Source organism: Canis lupus, chromosome 6 (genome assembly GCF_011100685.1).
Source record: "Canis lupus familiaris isolate Mischka breed German Shepherd chromosome 6, alternate assembly UU_Cfam_GSD_1.0, whole genome shotgun sequence".
Taxonomy (NCBI): Eukaryota; Metazoa; Chordata; class Mammalia; order Carnivora; family Canidae; genus Canis; species Canis lupus.
Genome location: NC_049227.1, coordinates 17,018,681 through 17,045,714, shown reverse-complemented (window position 1 = coordinate 17,045,714; position 27,034 = coordinate 17,018,681). Strand labels below are relative to the sequence as shown.

Sequence of the window (27,034 nt, the reverse complement as noted above, 5' to 3'; positions counted from 1 at the left end):
TCCTGACTGTGCCCCTCCTTCTGTCACTTCAAGGTCCTGAGTCAGTATTTTAACTCTCCCCTAGGACACTGAGTGCCCTTCAGTGCTCTACTGCTCAACACTTCACTTCTCCTTTAATGCGGTGCTCAACAATGGCTTTGAGAATTATGCTCCTCCTGTGTGGTGAGTGAGGGCCCTCAGGGCTGGGAAAAGCCTAGGGGGACATCTCTATCTGGTAGAACAGTCTGAGGCTGGTGGTTAGCTCATATAGCTCTCTGGAGGAGCTGAGAACAGCGTGGGGTGGGGGGCCTAGTGTCCAGAGTCTTGTGTGGAAGGAAGAATGGTCTGGAATTAGGGGAAGGTCATAACCTGGGCAAAGATGAGAGAGGATGGACTAGAAGGTTATGCCTGGATGGAGGATAAGCTCCTTCTCCATAATTCCTCCTGTGATGGCCCTGGTGTGTGTTATGGGGGATAGGGGTCTGCCTCAGAGCTCAGGGAGGGGAAATGTGGGATATCACCTCCTTGGTCCTCCACATTGTTCATGTCCTGATTTCAGGAATGCTATCCTAACTGCTGCCAAGAGAATAGTCCAGAAATGGAAAACTGTATCAGGACCACATTCGTGTGTCATTTGAAATCACTTGCATGTCAGCTAAAAATCAGATTCCGCACAAAAATCCAGATTGTCAGCTTCTCTTAAGAAATGGGATGGTCCAGAGCTCTGAACACTAGAGCCTGGTAATGGCTACTTCCTTTAAAAAGGTCACAGACTTTATGCCCGTCATTCCGGGGTCCTCACACAGACCCACTTCACCGACTGATGTCACCTGCCTGGTCTCTGCTGAGATCCTTGGCACCCTCCTACCTGTCAGGTCATAGAGCCTGTTTTCAGACTCAGAAATAGAATCATTCTTTGAAAGGAAGATGTGTTATGTGAAGCACCCTTGCATGTGGCCATAGTAGGGTTGCAGCACCTTCAACATCTGGCCTTTTCTCAGAGCCCCAGGGTTCAGGTGTCTGGACCCTGCCTGTGACTTCCTGGCCTGACGCTTTACCTCCTTAGAGCTTCCCTACTTTTGGGGTTGGATTTGACTCCTCTATCCAGAGACAGCTGGGATTTTAGTAGAAATGGGGAGGAGAGATACTACTTGGGAGTGAAGGTTTTGGCAAAGGCCCTTGAACTAAGGGGGTCTTCCCATGAAGTTGTTGAGATTAGTCACCAGACAGGAGAATCTCAAGGGTCAAGAGAGTGGATTGGAATCCTGGCTGTATCAGTGACTTGCCATGCAGTTTGAGGCCAGTCAAAAAATACTAATTAGTCATCTGCTAAGGACTGGGCACTGTACCAGGCACCACACAAGACTGTTGCAGTCCTTGCTCTCTTAGAGCCTAGCACCAAGCGAGGGGCCTATGGGAAATCAAAATTATAAATAATTAGTCATAAAGTCCTCAGTCTGTTCTCTAAATTGAGCCTCAGGGTCTCTGTATAATGAGAAGATGGAGGAGGACATCACTAGAAGGGTGACCCTATGCTCTGGTCTGTCTGGGCCAGTCCCAAAGACCCTGGTGTAGTTATTCATGGTACCCCCTTCATTCTCAGAAGGTCTCAGTTGAGAATATAAATTTATGGACACTTTACCTTTATGGGACATGCCTGATCTAACAGACCAGGAGGTGACAGGCCTAATTTCAGATTGTGGATATCCTTTGAAATGTCCTTGAGGGGGCATTTCTCTGGATTGTCGCTCTTTGTCTCGTGGGTTGATCATTGCTGAGGGAGGAGGGAGACGGGAACCACACAGACGGCAAATCAGGAAACAAAGAAAAAGAGAACATCCTTCTCCTGGGCAGATGAGCTGGACTGGGGTGGGCATCAAGATCCCAAGAAGTCAGGGGCCCAGAGGAGATGGAGCTTTTCTGACTGTCCCGCAACCCCGTCTCACCTCCCTCTCCGTATTCCTCAGTCCTGACTTCTTATCATGGATTCAACTTGGATGTGGAGGAGCCCATGGTCTTTCAAGAGGATGGAGCTGGCTTTGGACAGAGCGTGGCCCAGCTTGGCGGATCTAGGTAGGCCAGGCCCACTTCCCCGACCTCTATCCCCTTCAACCTGCAGGGGAATGGCTGATCGCGGTATGCTCAGGAGGTATCCTGGAGGAAGGGCAGCATGGGCAAGAAGACTGTCCATCACTCCTCTGAGGCCTCTGACCCCACTACTACTAATTCACAATCCCAGGAAAGGCCACATGCTCTGGACAAGACCCTGCGTCAGGTGGGAGGTCTCAAATCTGTTTTTCTGTGGCCAGTACATGTGACCAGACTACAGTGTTTTGTAGTCTTCCTCTTGAAATTATTAATAACTTAATCTTAGGCTTTGTGCTTTGTAAGTAAAGACCGATGGGACAGTGGAGATGTGTAGGGCTTTGGAGCCTTGGCTCACGTGCAGCCCGACCTTCCAGGGAATGTTTCTCAGCTGCTGCCCTCAACCCCTGGCGTGAGCTGAGCAAGGTCAGACTCGGCTTAGGTGCAGGGTCACCCAGTCCTATGAGGGTTTGCCCTGGCTCCGTGAGTATCCCTATGCTTGAGGGAAAGCAACACCAAAGAGCAAACAGGAAATAGCAGGACAGACAGAGAGGAGGATTGCCAAAAAAACAAAACAAAACAAAAAACACCCCTCAAACCCCAAAACACCTTTTTCCCCCCATGAACAAGAGGCCCTGCATTTTTATTTTACTCTGGGTGGAATAAAATGAGTGAAGGTACAAATTAGGTACCTCACTCTGCCTCCAGGAGCTCGCATTCTCAGGTTCCAGTGACAGGGACCCAAGATGTTGAAGTGACCATGTGATACAAGCGTAACTAAAGTCTGGGAGGCATAGGAAGGGAGGGATCAAACCCAGGAGGGAATTCCAGGAGGGCTTCACACAGGAGGTGGCATTGGCAATGAGCCTGGGAGTGCTCCATTGGAAGCTGGAAGATTCCATTGACCACCAGGTAGCATCATGAGGTCACTGAGTTCTACAGGCACATCCATCCCCCCTCCTCACCCAGCTGGCTGGCTGGGAAAAATGCCAGGTGCCAGAGTTTCGTCTTTGTCTGTTTGAGAATACAGAGCTCGTAGACTGAAGTGCACAAACTTGAATGGTCCAACTGATGAATTTTTCCTATGTGTACAGCCAAGTGACCGCAGCCTAGATCAGGGTGTGGAACATCTTCAGCTCCCTCCCCTGGGTTCCCTTTGGGCCCTTCCTGTGGACACAGAATCCAAAGATAGTCACTGCCCCACTTCCATCACCATCAGTTTGTGTTCAGGCCCTATTGATAACTATATATATGCATATAACTATTGATTGACCACTGTTCACCAATATTTACAATAAAGTAAATAATATATATTGGATGACATTCTGATTGCTACACAGTTAGTGTTTTTCCTGGTTTCTGTTGAATCATAACCCAAATACTGAAAAGATAAGCCCGTGTGTAAGAAGGAATGGAGGAGATAAAGAAAAACCTTCAGATCAATGGTTAAGATCATGAGTTTGTTCATCATTTATGCCACTATTTCCAAACTGCTACATCTGCTACGTCTCTGTCTCATTTGGTCTTCATCAGCAAGTCTCAGACACGCAGGAATTTCAGCTTTCCATAAAGGGATAGCTTTCTAAAGGAACCTTTAAATGCTAACTAACAAGGCTTGCTTGGCTAATTAGTTAAAATACAGCAATATTTGTGTAGTTTTCTCATGTGAATGGAGAGATTATTGATATATACTTCTTTTTCAAAATTAAAAAATTCCCTCCTTTCAAGGAATTCTGCAAAAATTATTGCACTAATAGGACTATAGATATTCATATGGATTCTGATACTGCTGCTTTAGATCGTCCAACTTAAATTATTTATATTTAAATTGTCCAATCAATTACAGAATCATCTATCTGTCTTGATAACTCATGGCTTTAGAAGATTTTTCCATCTAACCTGAGGTGATCTATTTCTTGGGTGGCTCAGGATAACGCACCCCAGAAACAAAATGCACTTACCTATGGCTGGGAAATGCTGTTTTTGCTTTGAATAGTTTTATTTTTGGCGAATGCAAAACAACAACAACACTCAAACCATCTGTGTATATAAGTACACATTTATTTACGTGTACACGCACACAAACAAAAAGTTCAGCATGCTCCTTCAGCACACGTGGGGTAAACTCAGACCCTCATAGTTGAATAGTCTCATGAGTGGCAAATGCGGAGAGCTTCCCTCTCAAAGTCTCACTTCCCTGTACATAGCGATACTTCCTCACCTGAAGCGTCCTGTGCCCTTACCCCTCCTGCAACTATATGTCATGCTTGTGCCTTCAGACTCGTGGTGGGAGCCCCCCTGGAGGTGGTGGCGGTCAACCAAACAGGAAGGTTGTATGACTGTGTGGCTGCCACTGGCCTATGTCAACCCATACCCCTGCACAGTGAGTGACTCCACCCAAGACTTGCGGCCCTCAATCTTCCTATACCGTGGTTTCCTTCCTATTGCCTTGGTTTCTGGGAACTCTGACTCTCTCCCCCAAATGAGGGCATGGCCATGAGTGTGATCATGTGTACCTGCCCTCTCAGCACCCCCAGATGCTGTGAACATGTCCCTGGGTCTGTCCCTGTCAGCCGCCGCCAGTCGCCCCTGGCTGCTGGTGAGTTTCCGAGTCATAAGAGGGTCACAAGGGAAGGGCGAGGGTAGGGCCAGGGGTCAGGGGAGGATGGGGCTGGAGGAGATGAGTATGGAGAGTTCTGGGGGCCTCTTTGCTCACATAGGTCTCTGCCCTTAGGCCTGTGGCCCAACCATGCACAGAGCCTGTGGGGAGAATATGTATGCAGAAGGCTTTTGCCTCCTGTTGGACTCCCATCTGCAGACCATTTGGACAGTACCTGCTGCCCTACCAGGTAGGTCCTTTTAGAAACAGTGATTCTTTGTGAGCACATGCTGGCACTGAAGAGTGAGCAGATCATAAGACCATTGTTTGGCTTCCTATGTCCATGGCCCCTTCCCAGAGGCCTCATCAAGCCCAAGTAGGTTTGGGAAAATGGTTTGGTCTAGCAGGAAGGGCAACTGACAGAGGAACTCTAAGTTGGTTGAAGGGAGAAAGTGCCCGATGGGGCAGAAGGTAGCATCACAGTGCTGGCTTCAGGAGGCATGAGGGTCTCACAGTCATCAACAGGTGCAGGGATGCTTCTTGGGCTTTCCAAGAGGAATGGCCTGGGATGCTGAAAATGTGATGAGGATAATAGTTCCAAGGATAGAAGAGGGAGGCAGTTCTGGATCATTCAGTGCTGAGCTTTAAGGGTAGCAAATGATAGGGCCATGGAAAATGTAATATTCAATTTTTCCAACACTGATGTCTTCCACAGCAAGAACGTTTTGGGGACTCTAAGCAGCATAGGAGAGTCAGTCTGAATAAGTTTGTCTTCTGTGTCCTTGGGGCAAGTGACTATGCCCTGGTCTTTAATTTCCTCATTGGTTAACTGGGTCTTAATAATTAAGATGCTTATGAGGATTAAAAGATTTGATATATATAGAGTGCTCAGATCTTGCTTGACACATAATATGTGAATACCAATATGACTGATCTTCTAGCTAGGACCATGTGTTTGCACTAGGAGGAAGAGATAGTGGGCTCCAAGTGAGAGGCCACTCAAGGTGCTGACTGAGCAATGCTTTGGACTAGAGAAGGCATGATGCCAGGTGTAGTGGACTTTTAGGAAAAGGTGAAATTGCAGCAGAAACGCCTCCCACCCAAATTGTGAGAGTAGAGTCTACAGAGGGCACAGAGAGAGTGGAGGAAGGGTATCCAGGACTCTTGGGGTTACCATGACCTGCCTGGGATGTCTGTGCAGCCAGGGTAGGGAATGTGGCATTTAAGCACTAGGAGGTCTCTTCTCCCAGATGTCTCCATGACTCATGAGGTGGGATTCCTGATGAAAATGGAACATGGGCGCCTAAGCCTGGTATAGGCAAAGCAGGTTTGAGTAGAGTAGATAGAAGGGATTGGGTGCCACACAATGCCTGATGCCTGGTGTACATCGTTATTGCATCCTCACAAGAGCTGAGCTCCTGCTGTTAGGAAGTGAGCCCAGAGCTGGAGCCAACCTTGCCTTATTGATTTGGTCTTCTTTTCAGAAGGTGCTCAGCTATAGCCTGATGCCTGCTGTTTGAAGCCCAATAGATACAGTAAAAGGAACAAGAAAGAGAAGTGATATTGTGAGGGAACTTGCCACCTTCCTGGCCTGAGAGAGGATAGGAGGGGCGGTTTTGTGGTGCGGTTAACAAAGTGAGCACAAGTGCGAGATGTGGGAGATGGGGGCCTTCAGCCACCCAGCTGTGGGGGATATCAGATGAGGAGGGGGGGCACTGAGGGCTTCTTGGTCTGCCACAAGGGGGGCTGAATTTCCTGGACAAGAAAACAGGAAAGGAAGTGAGCTTCCATTTCTTCTCAGCAAGGGTGAAATACCACCTGGTTTCACAGGGGTAATGGGGGAGGTATGGGGAGCAAGGAGAAAGTATTTTTGCTTCAGTGGTAGGAGGCCAGCTGCTACAGTTCAGCATCACACCTCATTACTGTTTGTGGTGGCCCGATTTCCCACCACCCTGGGAGAACACAGGATGAGGGGCACAGGAAACTGGACACACTACCAACTGTGTTCTTCACACAGGCCACAAGCCCTTGTGTGAGTTTGGGGTCAATCTGAAGTGTCTTATTTGTTTATGGGTGATTTTCCACTATGGTGGACTCCAAGAGGGCAGGAATAGCAATTTTTAAAAAAATAACTTGTTCAGCCCTGCTCTCTACAAGCCTGGGAGATTATGACACCTTTTAAACTGTGTACTCTGAGCTGTGCAATAGCAGTGGTGCATGAGAAATGTTAGCAAAAGTTCTGAAAAAACTCACAATGTTTTACAAAAAAGATCACAGTGTAACCTACTAGTGCTTCTAGGCAATTGCCACAATTCCAGGCAATTCTGGTAAGGGATGGTATCTTTTTTCAAGCTGTCGTTTTAGACCAGATTTCCTGAGAAATAGACTCTGATCCTCATTCAACAATATTCTTGGGAGCAATAGTTCTGAGAGCATCAGCCAGTGGTCATCACAACAAGTGCACTCCTTAATTCTCATCACTATTTAGCCCATCCCCTCACTTACCTCTCCTCTGGGTACCTTCAGTTTGTTCCTTTTGGTCATGAGTCTCTTCCCCCCTTTGTCTGTCTGTCTGTCTCTCTGTTTTTGCTTGTTGTTTTATTTCTTAAAGTGTTTATGTATACAATGGAATATTACTCAGCCATTAAAAACGACAAATACCCACCATTTTCTTCGACGTGGATGGAACTGAAGGGTATTATGCTGAGTGAAATAAGTCAATCGGAGAAGGACAAATATTATATGGTCTCATTCATTTGGGGAATAGAAAAAATGGTGACAGGGAATAAAGGGGAAAGGAGAAAAAATGAGTGGGAAATATCAGAAAGGGAGACAGAACATGAGAGACTCCTAACTCCAGGAAATGAACTAGGGGTGGGGGATGGGGCGGTGGGCGGGAGAGGGGGTGACTGGGTGACAGGCACTGAGGGAGCCACTTCATGGAATGAGCACTGGGTGTTATTCTGTATGTTGGCAAATTGAACACCAATAAAAAATAAATTTACAAAAAAAAAAGTGTGGGCAACGGATTTAGGTATTCTCTGTGGAGGGTGTGGGAACTGGATGGGAACTGTTTCCTAGGCAAAGAATGGCCCCTTAACTCTGTGGAGCAGGAAGGGTTTCTGGGCCCTGGGAGACAGCTGAGACTCACATATGTATCTGTGTTTCCTTCCTCCTTCTCTACAGAGTGTCCAAGTCAAGAGATGGACATTGTCTTCCTGATTGATGGTTCTGGCAGCATTTATGAAAGTAGCTTCAAGCAGATGAAGGACTTTGTGAGGGCTTTGATGGGACATTTTGAGGGCACCAACACCCTGGTGAAGACTGGGTCCCTGAGGCCTGGGGAGTGGGGTGCGAGTGAGAGTTGCCTTGGGGAAGGCCAACCTAGGAGGAGGCCTGGTATTGCTAGGCGTTGGTTCAGTGGACCTGTGCCATGGTGGGGCTAAGTGTCCTATTGCAGGGCTGATTTGAGCCCTGACCTGAGGAAATTCCCCCATGGAAATTAACATGTCCACACATGGCCTAGGAAATACACTTTTTTACTATTTACAAGCATGGAAACAAATATTTTGCTGTCAAATTAGACTGAAGGTGACTTGGCCAAATAATTAATGATTTCTTTATTATGTTTTCCATGTAACTCATGATTTATCTTATTATTTTATTTCCCAGTAATTAGTGTATAGTGTGCAGAAGTTCTTGAAAAGTGAGGAAATACAGCCCACAAGTTGTTATGAAATTTTCTAAAAATCCAAGTTTAAGAATATTGAGGTTGGCAAGGTTATTCCTTGCAAACTATGAAAGAAGCATTGTTTGGTTTTGATTTTCTAGTGTTCTTTTGGGGCCAAACTTCTCCTGGGTTTTAGCCTCAAAAACACATGGGAAATGGTTTATAAATCCAAAGTTATTCCAAGATAAAAAGCTTACTAAAGAATAACTCCTGGGAAAACAAAAAAAGAATAACTCCTGAGCCCCAGGGCCTTTCTCTTGTCCTTTGCAGTTCTCACTGATACAGTACTCCCACCTCCTGAAGATCCACTTCACCTTCACGCAATTCCAGAACAGCTGGAACCCTCTGAGCCTAGTGGATCCCATTGTACAGCTGAAAGGCCTGACATATACAGCCACAGGCATCCGGAAAGTGGTGTAAGTTCCGCCTTCTGCCTCATGTGGGTATGCCACACCACTTCCTCATGCTGGTGTGCACAGTCCTTCTCCAGGGTTGGTAACTCTGGGGAAAGGGGCTCAAAAGGGAAATAAGGGAGCTGTAGGTGGGGACATCCTTGGAGTGTTCCCCCAATATAGGAACGTTCTGCAGTGTTTCTCTTTGCCTGGCCTTGGATGGCTGGAGCTTGGTTCCACCTGGGCATCCAGAGACTTGGGCTTTGATTCAGACACATCCGAGTTCTCATTCTGGCCCCCCACCGGTGACCTGGGGAATCCTGGGAGGTACTGACTCTTTCTTTGTCTCAACAAACTCTCAAATGAGGATAAACTTACAACTTGGTTGTAAAGATGAAAGCAGATAACATTCATGCAATGCCTCTGCACAAGAAGTGTTAGCTAAGTGTTTGACATTTTATCCAGAGAAGCGTGCACCCCCTTTTTACCTCCCTGGCAGAGACTTGGGAATTGTTGCTAAGCGTCTTCTTTGTGCCTCTCTCCCCACCCACTCTACCCACACGTTCCTCCTCCATGTGAGTTTTCTGCATTAACTGGGTGCTTATCATGTACTTGTCTAGCAATGGGTGCTAGGCCATCCAGGAAGGAATAAGTTATTGGTGTGGCCAGAACAGAAGAGGTGTCTCTCATGGGAAATGACTGGGCTGGAAGTCTGGGATCTCCAGCCTCCTGAGTGCCTCCCTAGGGGTGGTGTTGGAGAAGTGCTGAACAAGGGATGCTCCTGCCAGATGTACCCTCTCTATTTCTGGGTGGCTTTTCTGCTTTGAACACTGACCTCATGGGACTGGACAATCAAGAGGAATGCCTCTGTCTCTTGAGTTGAAAGTCACACAGGAGTGGCATCCCTTCCTAGCCCTCGGAGCTCCTGTCAGTGGTGGGTGGTGGTGTGGTTCTCATCAACACCCATCCTGCTCCCGTCACCCAGAACAGCAGGTTCTTCACTCCCCAAGGCCAAGCCCATCTCAGGGGCTCTCTGCCAATGACTATTTTTTGTTCATCTTATTTTTAGAAGTTGCAAAAAAGATAAATATTCAATAATCTTTAGGCCATTTTTGGAAAAAAAAAGTATTAGAGTTACTCTACCAATCACTTCACAGTATTTTAGCAAAAAAGGATTAGTACAAATGAATAAACAAATCCCTCCAGTAAAATACAGGGTCATTTTTATCTTTGTCTTTATTCAGACATATTTCATATAGTCACATTGTTGGCAGAAACTAGTTTCATCCTGCCTTTCTTTTTTTTTTTTTCATGTGTTATATAAACCTATGCCATGTTGCTCTATTGTTTCCCTTTGACATGGCTGTGTACTTTCTCACTAAGCAACTAATTTGCTAAACCTTTCCTGATGTTGGATGTTTAGGTTGTTTAATCATTGTAACAGCTACCTAACATAGAATTAATGCTTACCGGTAGGCCATTCACTGTTTTAAAAAAGCTTTACTTTGGGGTGCCTGGGCAGGTCAGTCCATTAAGTGTTCAACTCTTATTTCTACTCAGGTCATGATCTTAAGGTCCTGACATTGAGCCATGTGTGTGGCTCTGCGCTGAGTGTGGAGACTGCTTGAGATCCCTATTCACACCTCACCCAAAATTGTGAATATAATAGAAGGGTTGAGGCAATTTCCTAACATGGCTTACAGAGTCTGAAAGTACCAGAGCTCCCCAGTGTCTCCAGATGAGTTTCTAGAGCTATTTATTCCTTTCCAGAAACAATTTCATCTCCAGAGAATCATCTCCTTTTCATCCCTTACAGGGAGGAACTGTTTCATAGTAAGAATGGGGCCCGTAAAAGTGCCAAGAAGATCCTCATTGTCATCACAGATGGGCAGAAATACAAAGACCCCCTGGAGTACAGCGACGTCATCCCCCAGGCAGAGAGAGCTGGCATCATCCGCTATGCCATTGGGGTATGTCCTCTTCCTCATGTCTCCCTCGGACTCAGGCTGCACCTCACCAGGGAAGAAAGGCTGGCGGGCTCCTCCTCAGTGGCCTCTCTGCCACAGGTGGGAGATGCTTTCTGGAAACCCAGTGCCAAGCAGGAGCTGGACAACATTGGCTCAGAGCCGGCTCAGGACCATGTGTTCAGGGTGGACAACTTTGCAGCACTCAGCAGCATCCAGGAGCAGCTGCAGGAGAAGATCTTTGCACTCGAAGGTAAAGGCAGGGTGCGCTTGGGTCTTGGAATTGAAAGGTTCCAGACCCCGTTGTCCTCGCAATTCCGTGGGTCCATCCCTAGTCACAGCTCACCCAAAATTGTGCCCCAGACCTGAGCTTCAGATTCATTCTTCTCCTGCTCTGAGTCCTTGTGGTCTCCTGGCCCCCACTGCCTGAGTGACCTGTTTCCCTACAGGAACCCAGTCGACGACAAGTAGCTCTTTCCAACATGAGATGTCACAAGAAGGCTTCAGTTCAGTACTCACAATGGTAGGTGGAGCACATACCTGACACCGGGCACCAATCCTGAGCCAGCCCTGTGCTGGGAGCTGGGAACCAAAAGTAAAGAAGATAACGGATTCTGTCTTCAAGGTCACTGTCTGTTTGGAGAGACACATATAGGCAGTGAATGGAGGTACTAGGAGCACAGCAGAGAACGGATAGTCAAGGTTCTTGTTCTCATAGGCACATATCCAGTGGGAGGAGACAACAAAAATCTTCAGATGTTGCTAGGTGTCAGGAGAGGTGATCAGAGGAGACCTGAGGAGTGACAACTGAGGCGTAAAGATGAGAAAAGGTTACCCTGGCAAAATCTGGAAGAGATTGCCCCAGGTAGAGAACAAAGCAAGTGCAAAGGTCCTGAGGCATGAACAAGGTTACTGTACTAGAGAGATAGATGGGCCAGCACAGCTGGAACAGAGTGAGTGATGGAGGTGGAAAGATGGGAAAGGCTGATCATGCAGGTGAAAGAAATGGCAATATAGCGTGACTTGTGTGAAAGTAGATGTGTGTTGAAACTATCCAGAAGGGTTTGCTTCAAAGTAATTTTGGGGGTGGTTTAATGGGACACAGAAATAAAACAAAATTGGTCATGAATTGATTTTGAAGCTAGGTCATTGGTACTTAGGAATTCATTATGATCTTCTTATTTCTTTGGTATATGTTCTCAATTATCAGTAATCAAAAGCTTAAAAGGGAAATAAAGTATGCTGAGAAGCAAATGCCTATCACTCCCTGTGGGAGCCAAAGAAGACCTCCCAGAGGAGGTGAGGTTGAGCTTGACTCTTCCCAAGGGAGGAGCTGAGTCCCATAAAGATAGAAGAGAGAGGTGTCGAGGTCAATTGCTTCATGTGTTTAAAACATCGGGTAACTCCACAGGTTTCACAGGGTAGGACAGCCCTAGATGCCATCCTCAGGGGCTTGGTGACTGAGAGTCCTCCTGTTTTGCCAACAGAGTGGTGGCTATACGTTTGGTTCAGAGGAAACCTAACCTGGGACACTAAGGATGGAGTAGAGAAGAGCAAACTGGGAGGGCAGAAAGGGAGGTGGGTGAGGAGAGATGGGACTTGTAGGAACAATGGCACTGGGGATGGACTGAGAGACATTAGGAGTGCGGGACACTGAAGCTGCTGAAGAGCACTAAGGAGGGAGAAAGAGAATTGGAAATAATGAGCAGAGTCTGTGGCAGGCCTTGCTTTGGAATAGGCATTGGCTTCTTTTGGCTCAGGCCTGCTCAGCCCTGGAATCCTTTCCTCCCAGGATGGACCAGTTCTGGGGGCTGTGGGGAGCTTCAGCTGGTCTGGAGGTGCCTTCCTGTACCCCCCAAAGACGAGCCCCACTTTCATCAACATGTCTCAAGAGAATGTGGACATGAGGGACTCTTACCTGGGTGAGAACAGGCCATGGTTGGGGGCACAGGTGGGAGATGGGCTGCCTGTGGGGCAGGAGCTCAGGGGGTGGGCAGGAAGCCTTTGTGCTGAGGCCTGCCCTCCTCAGGTTACTCCACAGAGCTGGCCTTTTGGAAGGGAGTACAGAGCCTGATCCTGGGGGCCCCCCGCCATCAGCACACCGGGAAGGTTGTCATCTTCACTCAGGCATCCGAGCAATGGAGGCCGAAGGCTGAAGTCTCAGGGACCCAGGTTGGGTGTCGAGGAAGCCAGAGCAGAACATGAGGGTGGCAGCATCTCTAAGGGCCCAGAGGAAGGAGATGAAGGGCCTTGGGGGCCCAACGAGGAAGGCCCTGGTGGCTGGGGGGAAGTGGGACCTGTCCCAGAGGGTGTACCTGTGGCAGGAACAGGCAAGGTGACTTCAGGCTCTGCCCTGCAGATTGGCTCTTACTTTGGGGCCTCCCTCTGCACAGTGGATGTGGATAGAGATGGCAACACTGACCTCGTCCTCATCGGGGCTCCCCATTACTACAAGCCGACCCAGGGGGGCCAGGTGTCTGTGTGCCCCTTGCCCCAGGGGGTGAGTGTCTGATGAGTCTGGGCTGAGTGGGGCCTTGGGTGTGGGGTAGAGGGATGACCTCGGTTGGGACCTGACACTGGTTTTGTCCTGCAGAGGGCGAAGTGGCAGTGTGAGGTCATTCTCCGTGGGGAGCAGGGCCACCCCTGGGGCCGTTTTGGGGCGGCCCTGACACTGCTGGGGGATGTGAATGGGGACAAGCTGACAGATGTGGCCATTGGAGCACCAGGAGAGCAGGAGAACCGAGGTGCTGTCTACCTATTTCATGGAACCTCAGGACTGGGCATCAGCCCCTCCCACAGCCAGGTGAGGCCACTACCTGCAGCCTCTTCAGTTCTACCTCCTTTTGCAGGTGTCAGATTTGCCTGGTGCTGTGCCTTGTCACTGACCTTAGCAGTAGCCATGCTCCTTTTGGGGGTTTAGTGCCCTGAGTGTCACCGGGCCCACCCAGTGCCAATTATCTTTCCTTTCTCCTTTGGCTCCAAACAGACTTCATTCTGTTGTGGGCAGCTTAGTGGTTAAGGGATTGCAGGCCCTGGGTCAAATGCCTGGCCAGCCACGTCAGCTCTGTGGCCTTAGGTGACTGATTTAGCCTCTGTGAGTCTTAGTTTCCTCCTATGAAACAGTAGATGAAAAACTCCATAGGTTCTTGTAAAGCCGGCTGAGTGGAGCGCTAAGCCTTCTGTTCATCGGATGTTTATGAGGGAACATACAAATGATGAGTAAATGAACTATTATATTTCTATGGTGACACTTTTTTTTTCAATTTTATTGATTGATTGATTGATTGATGTTAATCCACTTTATTATTTTTATTTTTTATAATAAACTTATTTTTATTGGTGTTCAATTTGCCAACCTACAAATAACACCCAGTGCTCATCCTGTCTAGTGCCCCTCTCAATGCCCGCCACCCAGTCTCCCCCACCCCCCACCATCCTCCCCTTCCACCATCCCTAGTTCGTTTCCCAGAGCTAGGAGTCTTTCGTGTTCTGTCTCCCTTTCTGATATTTCCCACTTATTTTTTCTCCTTTCCCCTTTATTCCCTTTCACTATTTTTTATATTCCCCAAATGTGAGACCATATAATGTTTGTCCTTCTCCGATTGACTTATTTCACTCAGCATAATACTCTCCAGTTCCATCCACGTTGAAACAAATGGTGGGTATTTGTCGTATCTAATGGCTGAGTAATATTCCATTGTGTACATAGACCACATCTTCTTTATCCATTCATCTTTTGATGGACACCGAGGCTCCTTCCACAGTTTGGCTATTGTGGACATTGCTGCTAGAAACATCGGGGTGCAGGTGTCCCGGCGTTTCATTGCATCTGTATCTTTGGGGTAAATCCCCAGCAATGCAATTGCTGGGTCATTGGGCAGGTCTATTTTTACTCTTTGAGGAACCTCCACACAGTTTTCCAGAGTGGCTGCACCAGTTCACATTCCCACCAACAGTGTAAGAGGGTTCCCTTTTCTCCGCATCCTCTCCGACATTTGTGGTTTCCTGCCTTGTTAATTTTCCCCATTCTCACTGGTGTGAGGTGGTATCTCATTGTGGTTTTGATTTGTATTTCCCTGATGGCAAGTGATGCAGAGCATTTTCTCATGTGCTTGTTGGCCATGTCTATGTCTTCCTCTGTGACATTTCTCTTCATGTCTTTTGCCCATATAAGATTGGATTGTTTGTTTCTTTGGTGTTAAGTTTAATAAGTTCTTTATAGATCTTGGAAACTAGCCCTTTATCTGATACGTCATTTGCAAATATCTTCTCCCATTCTGTAGGTTGTCTTTTAGTTTTGTTGACTGTATCCTTTGCTGTGCAAAAGCTTCTTATCTTGATGAAGTCCCAATAGTTCATTTTTGCTTTTGTTTCCCTTGCCTTCATGGACATATCTTGCAAGAAGTTGCTGTGGCCAAGTTCAAAAAGGGTGTTGCCTGTGTTCTTCTCTAGGATTTTGATGGATTTTTGTCTCACCTTTAGATCTTTCATCCATTTTGAGTTTATCTTTGTGTCTGGTGTAAGAGAGTGGTCTACTTTCATTCTTCTGCATGTGGATGTCCAATTTTCCCAGCACCATTTATTGAAAAGACTGTCTTTCTTCCAGTGGATAGTCTTTCCTCCTTTGTCGAATTTCATTCCTACCCTCTCATCTGTCCTTTTCAATATTTCTGGTCAGATCTGCCATGGCTGCAGTCTCCTTCAAAATCTTTCTTGTCAAACCTGGCAAATGACCTCCCCTTGACTTCCACTTCTCCTTTCCCTCTCTGGCCAGCGGATTGCAGGCTCCCAGCTCTCCCCTACACTCCAGTACTTTGGGCAGTCGCTGAGTGGGGGTCAGGACCTTACCCACGATGGACTGGTGGACCTGGCTGTGGGGGCCCAGGGACAGGTGCTGCTGCTCAGGTGACAACTCCCCACATCCCACCCTTGCCCACTGTGTGTCCAATTCAGCAAGCTGCCCCCTACCTTCTGCTCACTGAGTTCAGAGTTGGGGCCTCAGCCCCTGCATGCACCCTCAGGAGTCAGCCGGTGTTGAATGTGGGAGTGACCATGAGATTCTCGCCCTCGGAGGTGGCAAAGGCTGTGCACCAGTGCTGGGAAGAGGTGCCCTCCGCCCTGGAAGCTGGGAATGCCACAGTCTGTTTCACTATCCAGAAAAGCTCACTGGACCAGCTAGGTGAGTCTCTTCCCATGGGACACAGCCCCTTACTCCCTGAGAGAACCCCACCCCTATCCTCAGGAGAGAGTGGGCCTAGGAATGCAGATGCCACCTCTACATCCATGCAGCTGCTGGCATTGGGAACCTGGGTCCCTTCTCTCCCCCGCTCCCCATACCCAGTCCAGTCGCTCTATCTGTAGGATACATCTGGAGTCTGCCCACTTCTCTCCACCAGCCCTAGCCACTTGCTGCCTTGAGGCCCCCACTTCTCTATCCTACCTGTACTTTGAGCTGTTTCCATGTCTGTTCTTGCACCCTCCCACCCTTTCTCCACAGAGAAACTAGAGGGATTGATCCTAAAGCAGAGATCTAGCGTCCTCACTTGCCTGTTTAACACCTTCAGGACCATATTTCTCTATCTTCCTTTCCACATCTATCCGAGCACCCAACACAGCTCTGGCCCATAGGAAGTGCTCAGCAAATAATTGTTACATGATAAACAAAAACAGAACATCCGAGGTTCTCTTGGGCTTTTCATCTTCTGTTCCCCTGTTGTGCTTCAGGTGATGTGCAAAGCTCTGTCAGGTATGATCTGGCATTAGACCCAGGCCGTCTGATTTCTCGTGCCATTTTTGATGAGACCAAGAACTGGACTTTGACTCGAAGAAAAACCCTGGGGACGGGAGATTACTGTGAAACCATTAAGCTGCTTTTACCAGTAAGGGCTTTGGGATCTGGGAAAGGGAGGGGGAGAAGGAGCCCAAGGTGAGCTTCTGGCATCTCTGCTCCCTGTTGAGTGAGGTGAGAAGGGGGACGAGACTGGGGGCTGGAGAGAGGAAAGTTGCGGCCAAAGAGCCTGGCCCCATAGCTTGGACAGAATGCCGTCCAGACAGCAGGAAATGGATGCAGTTGAGGAGAAGGGCCAGTGGTGGAAAGTAGGAAGGATCTTGAGGTTCTTGAAAGCTCATTTTCCCTCAGGACTGTGTGGAGGACGTGGTGAGTCCCATCACCCTACGCCTCAACTTCTCCTTGGTTGGGGAGCCCATCCCCTCAGCTCAGAACCTTCGCCCTGTGCTGGCTGTGGGCTCACAGGACCCCTTCACTGCCTCTGTGAGTCTTCCAATGAATTCCCCAGGGATGTACTGACTTCACTGTGTCTCAGTGTGCTTAAGGACCTGTTGTGGTTCTCAGCTTCCCATCAACCACTTCAAGTCCGTGATGCCTCCACCCAGTCACCAAAGCCCTGCCGAGCTTGGACCCTTACACACATCCCAGCTGGTCACCACTTTACCTCCACAAAAACTCTCTGATTCTCATTCTCCAAATCCTTCCCAGCTTTTCTCATTCCCACCTTTGTGCCTTTGTCCATGTGTCTTCAACTTGGGAAACATTTCCTTCACTCCACTCAAAGTTCCTCTGTAGTCCTCAAAGCCCCAGTCTTATCTCCCTCTCTTTTGAAAATCACATTCAGCATCTGTCACTTCTTCTCTGGCTTCCTATTACATCATGGTGATACTAATTATTACATGCCTGGCATCTACTTTTGTGGCTCTCCTGAAACTGTGTGTTCTGTGAGTACAAGAACTGAGTCTAATTCTTCTGTAGTTTGCACTTTTCCCAACCCCCAACCCAACCCAGAACCTGTCCCTCATTGATGCTTAATAATGTTTGTTGAATAACTGTTCCAGTGTGAGTTGGACTTAACTCCGCAACTTTATGTTCCTTGAAGCCAAGGAGCTTATTCTTTTCTATTCTAACTGCACCCTAATGCTCCACTTCTGGTCAGTGTCTAGCACAGTGTTGTGTGTGGGGTTGGTGCTCAGTAATATTCAATAATGAGCACTCAGGATGAGCGGGAATGGAGAAAGAAAAAGACACGGATGGGAAGAGGCTCTACTGTTTTGCTGCAGCTCCCCTTTGAAAAGAACTGTGGACAAGATCACTTCTGCGAAGGGGACCTGAGTGTCAATCTCAGCTTCTCAAGGTGAGCTCTATGTCCTCTCACTTCTAGACCCTGCAGCTTTTGGGTCTCCCATCAACTTGGGATGAGAAGTGCTTCTGGTTCCCTTTGCTTCTCCTTCTAACAGAGAACTTACATTTTGGTTGGTATGTTATCATTTCAGGAGTTCCCACAGTCCTGCCCCTACCACTGATCCAGGTCCAATCCATTTCCAGTGGAGTCTCTTTTTCACTTTTGTCCTTCCTCCTCCAGCCTGCAGACCCTGGTGGTAGGGAGCTCCTTAGAGCTCAATGTGACAGTGACTCTGTGGAATGAGGGTGAGGATTCCTACAGGACTGTGATCCACTTCTACTACCCAGCGGGGCTGTCCTATCGAAGAGTGTTAGGAACCCAGGTAAATAGCTGCCTTGGGCTCTAGTGGCTAGGACCTCTTCCCTGCCCTGGGTTATAGTGGGTTCCTTTGAATTCTTGAACAATGAAATACAAACACACACACACACACACAATTCTGGAAGAGAAGATAGAGAGAGAGAGGTACGTATAGCAGATGTATGGTTTAATGAATAATATTAAGCAAATAGTATCCAGGTCAAGAAATAATGCACTGCTATCACCCCCAGAAGTCCTCTATGTGCCTTTCCTTATGTAACCTCACTCTCTCCCCATGGTAACCACTATCCTGACTTTGTGATAATCAGTTCCTTTTGTGTTTTATGGTTTTACCACCCAGGAGTACATCCTTAGAAAAACGGTGGAGTTTTGCGAATATTTGAAATTTATGGAAACATCTGTTCTTTTGTATATTTATTCCTTTCTGTAACACGTTTGTGAAATTCATCGATGTTGTTGCTTATGGCGGTAGAATATTTTTTTGTATGTAGAATCCCTTTGCATGACAATACCACAATTTATTTACCCATTCCACAATTTTAAAAAAATAGGTGTTATTTAAATACTAGTGAGTTGACATTAGTGTAATATTGCTTCCAGGATGTGATTCATCACTTTTTTAACACCCAGTGCTCATTACAACAAGACTCTTCTTAATATCCATCACTCATTTAGCAAATCGTCATCTCACCTCCCCTGGGGCAACCTTTGTTTGTTCTCTATAGTTGAACTACTATGGTTTACTTCCCTCTCTTTTCTCCCCCTTCCCTCGTGTACACCTGTTTTGTGTCTTAATTCCATGTAGGAATGAAATTACATGTGTTGTATTTTTTGTAGAGTACAGATCTCTTACCTCTTTGGTTATGTGTATTCCTAGGTATCTTATGGAATTTTGTGCAATTGTAAATGGGTTCAATTTCTCAGTTTCTCTTTCTGCTGCTTCATGATTGTTGTATAGAAATGCAACAGATTTCTGTATATTGAATTTATATTCTGCGACTTTACTGAATTTTTGTATCAGTTCCAGGCATTTTTTGTAGGAGTCATTCAGATTTCCTACACAGAGTATCATGTCCTCTTCAAAGAGTGGAAGTTTGACTTCTTCCTTATGACTTCGATGCCTTTTATTTCTTTTTTGTTGTTTGATTGCTGAGGCTAGACCTCCAGTACTATGTTAAACAAGAATGATATGAGTGGACATCTGTATCCATTCTACAATTTTTGATCATTTGAGTTGTTCCCTGATTTTGGCCATTACTCTTTGTGAGGATGTATCTCGGTGCACCTATAGATAATATTTGGGAATCATTTGCCATGTATGGAATTGCTTGATCTTGGGTCTGTATATCTTCAAATATAATAAGTAGATACAAAACTTGTGCACCTATTTGTGCTTCTGTTAGCAGTGTATTAGAGTTCCTGTGGCTTTCCAACCACTGTACTGCTTGGCATTTCCAGACGTTTATTTATTTTTATTTTTAAGATTTTTTTTTTTTTGGTAAAGATTCCACTCATTTATTCATGAGACACACACACACAGAGAGAGGGGGGGGGGGGGCAGAGACACTGGCTGAGGGAGAAGCAGGCTCCCCTTAAGGAGCAGGATGCAGGACTCTCTCCCAGGACCCTGGGATCACACCCTGAGTGAAGGCAGAGGCACACCTCTGAGCCACGCAGGCATCCCCATTGTCAGACTTTTAAATTTTTGCTCATCTGGTGATATTTCCTTACGGTTTAATTTGCATTTCTTTCTTTCTTTTTAGATTCTATTTATTTATTTGAAAGAGAGAAATAGCTAGAGAGATTCTGAAGGGGGGAGGCATAGTGAGGAGGGTGAGGGAAAAGCACGCACACTTGCTCTCTCTCTCTCTTTCTTTCTTTCTCTCTTTCTCTTTTGTGTGTGCCCACGCCCACACATACACACTGAGCAGAGAGCTCCACCAGGGGCTTGATCCCAGGACCCTTGGATCATGACAGGAGTTGAAAGCAGACCCTTAATTGACTGTTCCACCCAGGGGCTCCTTAATTTGCATTTCCTTAATGAAGTTGAGCACCTTTTCATCTGTTTCCTGGTCATATTGATTTCCTCTACTAGGAAGTACCTGTGCAATCTTTTCCTTATCCTTCTATTGAGTTGTCCATAGTTTTACTTGCTTTGATTTTTTATTGAAATTCGAGTTAGTTAACATAAACTGTATTATTAGATTCAGGAGTAGAATTTAGTGATTCACTGGTTGCCTATAACACCAGTACTCATTCCATCAAGTGCCCTCCTTAATGCCCATCTCTCAATTACTCTATCCTGCCACTCACATACTTTTCTTAATTGCAAGAGTTCTTTAATATTCTGGTTACCAGTACTTTCCCAGTTATATGTGTTCAGATATATTTTCCAGCCCTATAGCATCTCTTCAGTCTCTTTATAGCGTTTTTTAATAAACCAAATGTGTTAATTTGATTGTGCTGGATTTTCACCAAAACTTTTCCTTTAGGTTTAGTTTTTTTATGTTCTGATCTTGTCTAAAAAATACTCCCCTATTCCAAGGTTATGAAGACATCCCCCTTTATTACCTTAAAAACTCAATAAGTTTCCTTTTCACATGAAATCTTTAATCCAGTTGGAATTTAATTTAAAGTATGGAGCGAGGTGGAAATCTAATGTTTTGTTTTTGTTTTTTTGTTTGCTTGACCTTATTTGTGGGCCACTTTTCCTAGCACCATTTATTGAAAAGTCTGTCCTTTTTCCCACTGCTCTACAACGCCACCACTGTTATACATCAGCCCATATATGCATGTCGGTAATGGTTTTTCATTTGTTTTCCTCCTCGGGAAGCAACCCCATCAGCGCCCACTGCGCTTGGCATGTGAGGCTGTGCCCACTGGGAATGAGGGCCTGAGGAGCAGCAGCTGTAGCATCAACCATCCCATCTTCCATGAGGGCACTAAGGTGAGTGCTTCCCCCAAATCCTCCTCACTCTCCTCCCTTGTCCTGACCCACTTCCTCCCTTACTCCCCCATGACCTGCCTGATCTCCATTCTTTCCTTCTCCTTCCCTCAGGGCATCTTCATAGTCACATTTGATGTTTCCTACAAGGCCACTCTGGGCAACAAGTTGCTCCTGAGGGCTAATGCAAGCAGGTGAGTCCATGTGTATCCCTCATCTCATGCCTCAGGCAGAGATTTCTCTCCTGGATTCCTTCCCAATGAGCTCCCCTCTCTCTGTCTCCAGTGAGAATAATAAGCCTTCAACCAGCAAGACCACCTCTCAGCTGGAGCTCCCAGTGAAATATGCTGTCTACATGGTGATCAGCAGGTGGGGACCTTTAACCTTTCTCTACGCCTAGTACCTCCTCTTGCAGCTCAGGCTGCTCTTTAAGGGTTAGGTATCTAGACTAAGCCCTCTAATTCCTCTCATGAGAATACTTGTGACCAGCCATATATTTATGGCACAATAACATATACCATATGTTTCTTGCTTCTCCTCTGATGAATTAGGACACACACACTTTGTTTCCCCGTGCTCTCCTCCCTCTCTTCTCCAAGGTGCAGGTTTACTCTAATATTAGGCTAATTCTGTTCTTGTGCGAAAAATGAGCATGCTCACACAAAACTAACTAGATTAAGATCAAGGGTTTTATGAGAGCTCTGAACTGGGGAATATGTTTTGTCACCACACAGAGCAAAGAAAAGGTACGGTTTTCACAAAACTAAGGGGAGACCAGAGATGTGACAAACTGCTGAGAAAGTCTCTAAGAGTCCAAGGTTGTGGCAGGCCCCAGGAAAGTCAAGTGCAAGGCTGTTGTTCTCAGGTCTGAAGGTGGGTGGAGGAGCAGGGGCAGGCCAGCTTGCAAGCAGGGCAAGGAGCCTCACATACTTGGCTAACCTCCAAAGGTTTAGAGAGTTGGTCAGAAGCTCATAATATTGTCATAGGAAAGAATTTGCTACTGTTGTTTCTGCTGATGACAGTGTGATGTCACTGACAGTCACATCTGTTGGAAACTGTGGGAGCCTGTAGAGTTTCTGTATGGCTGGCTTGCTTTTGTACACTAGATGCTGGTGATATGTGTAGTAACCCTCCTGGTTTGCTTGATTCCACTGAGACCTTAGATGTTAACTCTGGGAAGGCAGGGACTATGGCTTGTTAACTGTTGAATCTGCAGAGCCAAGCACGCAGCCAGGCATAGGGTAAATGTATACTGAAGGAAACTGGGGATGGATACATTAATGGTTGGATAGATGGATGAATGGATGGATGCATGGATTGAGGAAAAGCCACTGCAGCCTGGGACGTTCATGTCTACCAGGGGTTTGTGTTCAGGCACCACCCTTCCTCATTTAGTTAACTTCCTCAGACTAGCCACATCTATTTTCTTCATTGCATCACAGAGGGACCATCACTGCATTTTTTCCTGAGTGATCCAACCATGATTCCCTCAAGCTCCCCTAGGCATATTTGTTCTGGTAGCAGCCTCTGCAAGCATTACCTGAGGCCAACCATATACCTAGTAGAGCAGAAAGCCATGTGAACACCTTTTTTCCCATGGGAAAGTGTTTAAATGTTATGAGAGGTAATGTTTAAGTTGGGCCTTTAGGTGAAAATTTCCAGAAGGGGAGTGGTAAGGATGTTCCAAGCAAGGAAAGAACTTGAACAGAGTTATGAGGATATGAAAGAGCCCAAAGTATCAAAGGACAAGCTAGCAGTTCTGGGTGACTGGGGCAAATGCCACAGGAGAGGAGCCTGTGGGGATCATAATTATTTCACTGGTCGTCATCTTTTGCGGGGCCCAGCAGAGCCCTTGGCAGCAGACTGGGGCACAGCTAAGGGTGGCTACAGGGCTACTGCTCACCAATAAGCCCTCTCTCTCTCTAGGCAGGAAGACTCTACCAAGTACTTCAACTTTTCAACTTCTGATGAGAAGAGCAAGAAAGAAGCTGAGCATCGGTATCGTGTGAGAGGCCAGGGAGCACGCATATCTTCCCTCCCATGGTGCTGCTAATGTGGGGAGCTGGTGGGAGAAAGGAAGAGGAGCCAAGGGTTAGGTTCAGGAGAGAAGTAGGATTGGGGCTGCTCCAGGGACCAGGATAATGTTCCGTTTCCATTGTCTGCAGGTGAATAATCTGAGTCAGCGAGATGTGGTCATCAGCATTAATGTCTGGGTTCCTATCCTGTTGAATGGTGTGGCTGTGTGGCATGTGGCTTTGCTGGACCACTCACAGGTGCCTGCTTGCCTACCTAACTCTCCAGAGTCTGACCCTACAGTGCCTCACACCCTCTCATCAGTGAAGTGTTTGATCATTCTGTGGTCATTTCTCTCTCACTAGAGTCTCACTTGTGTGTCGGAGAGGGAACCTCCTCAGGATCCTGACTTCCTGACCCAGATCCCAGGGAGTCTTGTATTGGTGAGAAAGACCCTGGATTTCCATTGGGGGATACAGGGCAATGCACTTGCTAGGATGGAGATCTATCTATCATCTATCTATCTATCTATCTATCTATCTATCTATCTATCATCTATCTATCTATGTTTTATAATTGTTCATCTCTTCCTCACCCCAAACCTGACAGACTTCATTTTCCCCTGTGTTTCTTGCCTCAACTTCCTTCCCCTCCTGTCCCCAGAACTGCTCCATTGCTGACTGCCTGAAGATCCACTGTGACCTCCCCTCCTTTGGCATCCAGGAGGAACTTGAGTTCACCCTGAAGGGCAACCTCAACTTTGGCTGGGTCAGCCAGGTGTGTAGGCCCAACAGCAGAGTCCCTCTCTTGGATTTGAGTGGTACAGATACGTCTGTGCCCATCCTTAAGCCAAGAGTTTATTTGATCTCTGAGCCCTTTCCCAGATCTACTTCCGCAGCTATACCTGTGTGTATTGCAGACATTGCAGAAGAAGGTATTGGTCGTGAGTGTGGCTGAAATCACGTTCAACAGATCTGTGTATTCTCAGCTTCCAGGACAAGAGGCATTCTTGAGAGCTCAGGTAGTGACTATGTGGTAGGCAGTAGCCAGGCTGATAAGAGGGTTCCTAATGCTAAATCTGTGGTGCTGTGCGGGAGGTTCAGAAGCCTGGAGGGAGGAAGGATGAAGGTCCATCAGCAGGAGAGTTTTCCCAAGCCTTTGAGTGTTTCTGTATCTCACAATTTGGAGAAAGGGAAGGAGGGGAGGGAGTTTAAGTTGGAGAACCTAGGAAGAGTCTGGGACAGCAAGAATTCTGATACTTTCTGATGAGGTCACCTCCACTCCAGATGGAGACGGTACTGGAGAAGTATGAGGTCTACAACCCCATCCCCATTATTGCCGGAAGCTCTGTGGGAGGACTGCTGCTGTTGGCCCTCATCACAGCCATCTTATACAAGGTGAATGTTTTCATCCTGCTTTTGACACCACCAGCAATTTGATCCCACTATTCTTTCTATAGTGTAAGAAAGAGCTCAACTTGGATATAGGTGTACCTTCTTGCCTAATCTCTGCGTGTAAGAGGTCCCCTTCCACTTATGACATCACTGGTCCCCCATTGTCCCCTGCGTCCATGCCTTCTTCTATGTCTGATTCTCCTGCATCCTTTAATTTTTGTCCCTTTTTTTTCCACCCTCTTCTTCCTGTCTTCTATATTCTCGTTTTCCTCAGGACATGTTTCTCTTCACAGCAGATTGTAATATAAAAGCAGTGGCCTGGATTTTGTTGATACCACCGCTGATTCTTTCCATGTGTCTAAGCAGTGCCTAGTCCATACTGAGTGTTGATTTCTCATTCTGAAGGTGATTCCCCCCAGCTCACAGATCATTTTAAGGTCTAAATGACACAGTGTGTCTGAAGATTCTAGTGTAGTCCTTGAACATAGTAAGGGTTCCAGAAATGGTGATCCCTCTCCATCCCCAACCTTCTCCTTTCCTTTCTTTCCTTTTTAAAAAAAATATTTTATTTATTTATTTGTGAGAGACAGACAGTGATAGTGACTGAGAGCACAAGCAAGGGCAGCGGCAGATAGGTGAGGGAGAAGCAGATCGCCCCCTCCACACTGAGCAAGGCGCCCCATGGAGGACTTTGTCCCTGGACCCTGAGGTCTTGATCTGAGCTGAAGGCAGACAGACTGAACCACTCAGGGCCCCACTTTTCTTTCTTCCACTGGATTTCCTAATTCTCTTTTCCTTTTCTCCACAGGTTGGCTTCTTCAAACGTCAGTATAAGGAAATGATGGCAGAAGCAAACGGACAGATTGCCCCAGAAAATGGGACATCAGATCCTCAAGTTGCCCAATAAGAATCTACCTTCTATTGTCCATTGGACCTGTTATCCTCTGAGAGGTTTCCTGGCTCTCTTACTCCCATCTAAGTCAGGCCTGCAGGGGGAGAAATGTTCCATGTGAGGGAGGCTAGGATCAGGCTGCTTTCTCTCTCTCTGGGAGGAAGCAATGTGTTCATACAAAGTGCCTTGCCTGGGAAGGGCCATTTGTCTCGTCAAGGCTGCAACTGGAAACTCCTGAAGGTGTCTGTCACCATGACCCTGGAAGGACTTGATTTGAATTTCTACTTAGAAATACACGAACAATAGCCTCAGGCTCTAGTCTCTCTTCCTTCACTAACCACCAGTGATATTTCTAAAATACAGTATTAAATAAGCCACAGTCTGAATCTACCTTTAGTGGCTCCCTATAATTTGCAGGATAATATCTGAACTCTCTAGCTTGATGTTAGAAATCCAGTGTCGCGGCAGCCCGGTGGCTCAGCGGTTTAGTGCCCCCCTTCAGTCCAGGGCCTGATCCTGGAGACCTGGGATCCAGTCCCAGGTCAGCCTCCCTACATGGAGCCTGCTTCTCCCTCTGACTGTGTCTCTGCCTCTGTCTCTGTGTGTATTTCTCATAAATAAATAAATAAAATGTGAAAAAAGAAAGAAGAAAGAAAGAAAGAAAGAAAGAAAGAAAGAAAGCAGAAAGAAAGAAAGAAAGAACGAAAGAAAGAAAGAAAGAAAGAAAGAAATCCCGTGTCATTTCCAGTGGGTGGGGCTTTGAAGCACACCATGAGTTGCTCTGTGTCTCCCTATCATCCTCATTACTATTCAAATACTGTCAATATCAGGCCTTGGTTGCAGGAATCTGTGTCAAGATTTCCCAAACTGAGTGGAAATAAAATGTATATATTGGAATTTGTAGACTTGACTTCAGCGTTTGTCAGAATTGCCGCCTGGGATGGAACAATACAACTCCAGCAGGGGTATTACCCCAGTGCCACTTTGGTTCACCTAGTTCTAGCATCTTTCAGAGATGAAGAGGCCAGGATACTTCCATCTTTTGAGGTTGCATATATAGTAAATGAAGAAATATTGAAATAATTGTAAAAGGCTCACGTTCGTTTTATTTGCATTTGTAAGAGTTGCTATTTTGTTGTGTTGTATCCCCAAATAAAAAACATGTATCAATGAATGGCTCAAAAATGTTTTATTGAAGCACGAAAAATGTGATTAAAAAAGTAAACTGCTGCAACTTAGAAAAATGTCATCAAAATCAATATTGAATGAGATTCCAGTGCACATTTAGTATAGGGATATATGAATACTAGGATGAGTGATTCTGAGCCAAAATTTAAAACATGTTTAGAAAATGCCATACCATTGAAATTGAATTTTATTGAGTCCCATATGTTTTCCAAGTCCATTGTTCATTATGAAACTTTGTCACATAATGGCATGAAGCTATCAAAGATTTTGTGTCATTTTGAAACATGGTATAATAACTTCTCAGATGAGGCAACAAAGATTTCTAAGAACAGCTTTAAGACTA

At 46.4% G+C, this 27,034-nt stretch overlaps 1 protein-coding gene and 1 long non-coding RNA gene across 4 annotated transcripts; one reads left to right on the top strand and one right to left on the bottom strand.

Moving 5' to 3' along the window:
• Positions 1-40: 40 nt before the first annotated feature.
• LOC607096 (integrin alpha-D-like) lies at positions 41-26,094 on the top strand. Of its 3 annotated transcripts, XM_038539732.1 has the most exons (30): positions 41-162; positions 1,947-2,052; positions 4,344-4,447; positions 4,593-4,663; positions 4,799-4,913; positions 7,850-7,980; positions 8,664-8,809; positions 10,602-10,755; positions 10,852-11,002; positions 11,199-11,272; positions 12,542-12,671; positions 12,779-12,921; positions 13,109-13,249; positions 13,343-13,552; positions 15,524-15,654; positions 15,771-15,928; positions 16,474-16,628; positions 16,889-17,020; positions 17,821-17,894; positions 18,123-18,264; positions 21,094-21,207; positions 21,319-21,398; positions 21,490-21,573; positions 23,131-23,209; positions 23,370-23,477; positions 23,583-23,660; positions 23,881-23,994; positions 24,137-24,238; positions 24,504-24,614; positions 25,420-26,094. In XM_038539732.1, exons 1-30 carry the CDS (start codon positions 117-119, stop codon positions 25,516-25,518), a joined length of 3,483 nt encoding a protein of 1,160 aa, XP_038395660.1. In that variant the 5' UTR covers positions 41-116; the 3' UTR covers positions 25,519-26,094. The 3 variants fall into 3 exon arrangements, with proteins under 3 accessions (XP_038395660.1, XP_038395659.1, XP_038395658.1); XM_038539731.1 differs by having other exon boundaries at positions 7,850-7,938; positions 10,602-11,002; XM_038539730.1 differs by having other exon boundaries at positions 10,602-11,002.
• On the bottom strand, positions 10,039-13,381 carry LOC119876361. Its single transcript, XR_005360714.1, has 2 exons — positions 12,668-13,381; positions 10,039-11,556 (listed from the first exon to the last, which is right to left on the bottom strand). It is a non-coding gene; the product is annotated as an uncharacterized LOC119876361 (long non-coding RNA).
• Positions 26,095-27,034: the final 940 nt, after the last annotated feature.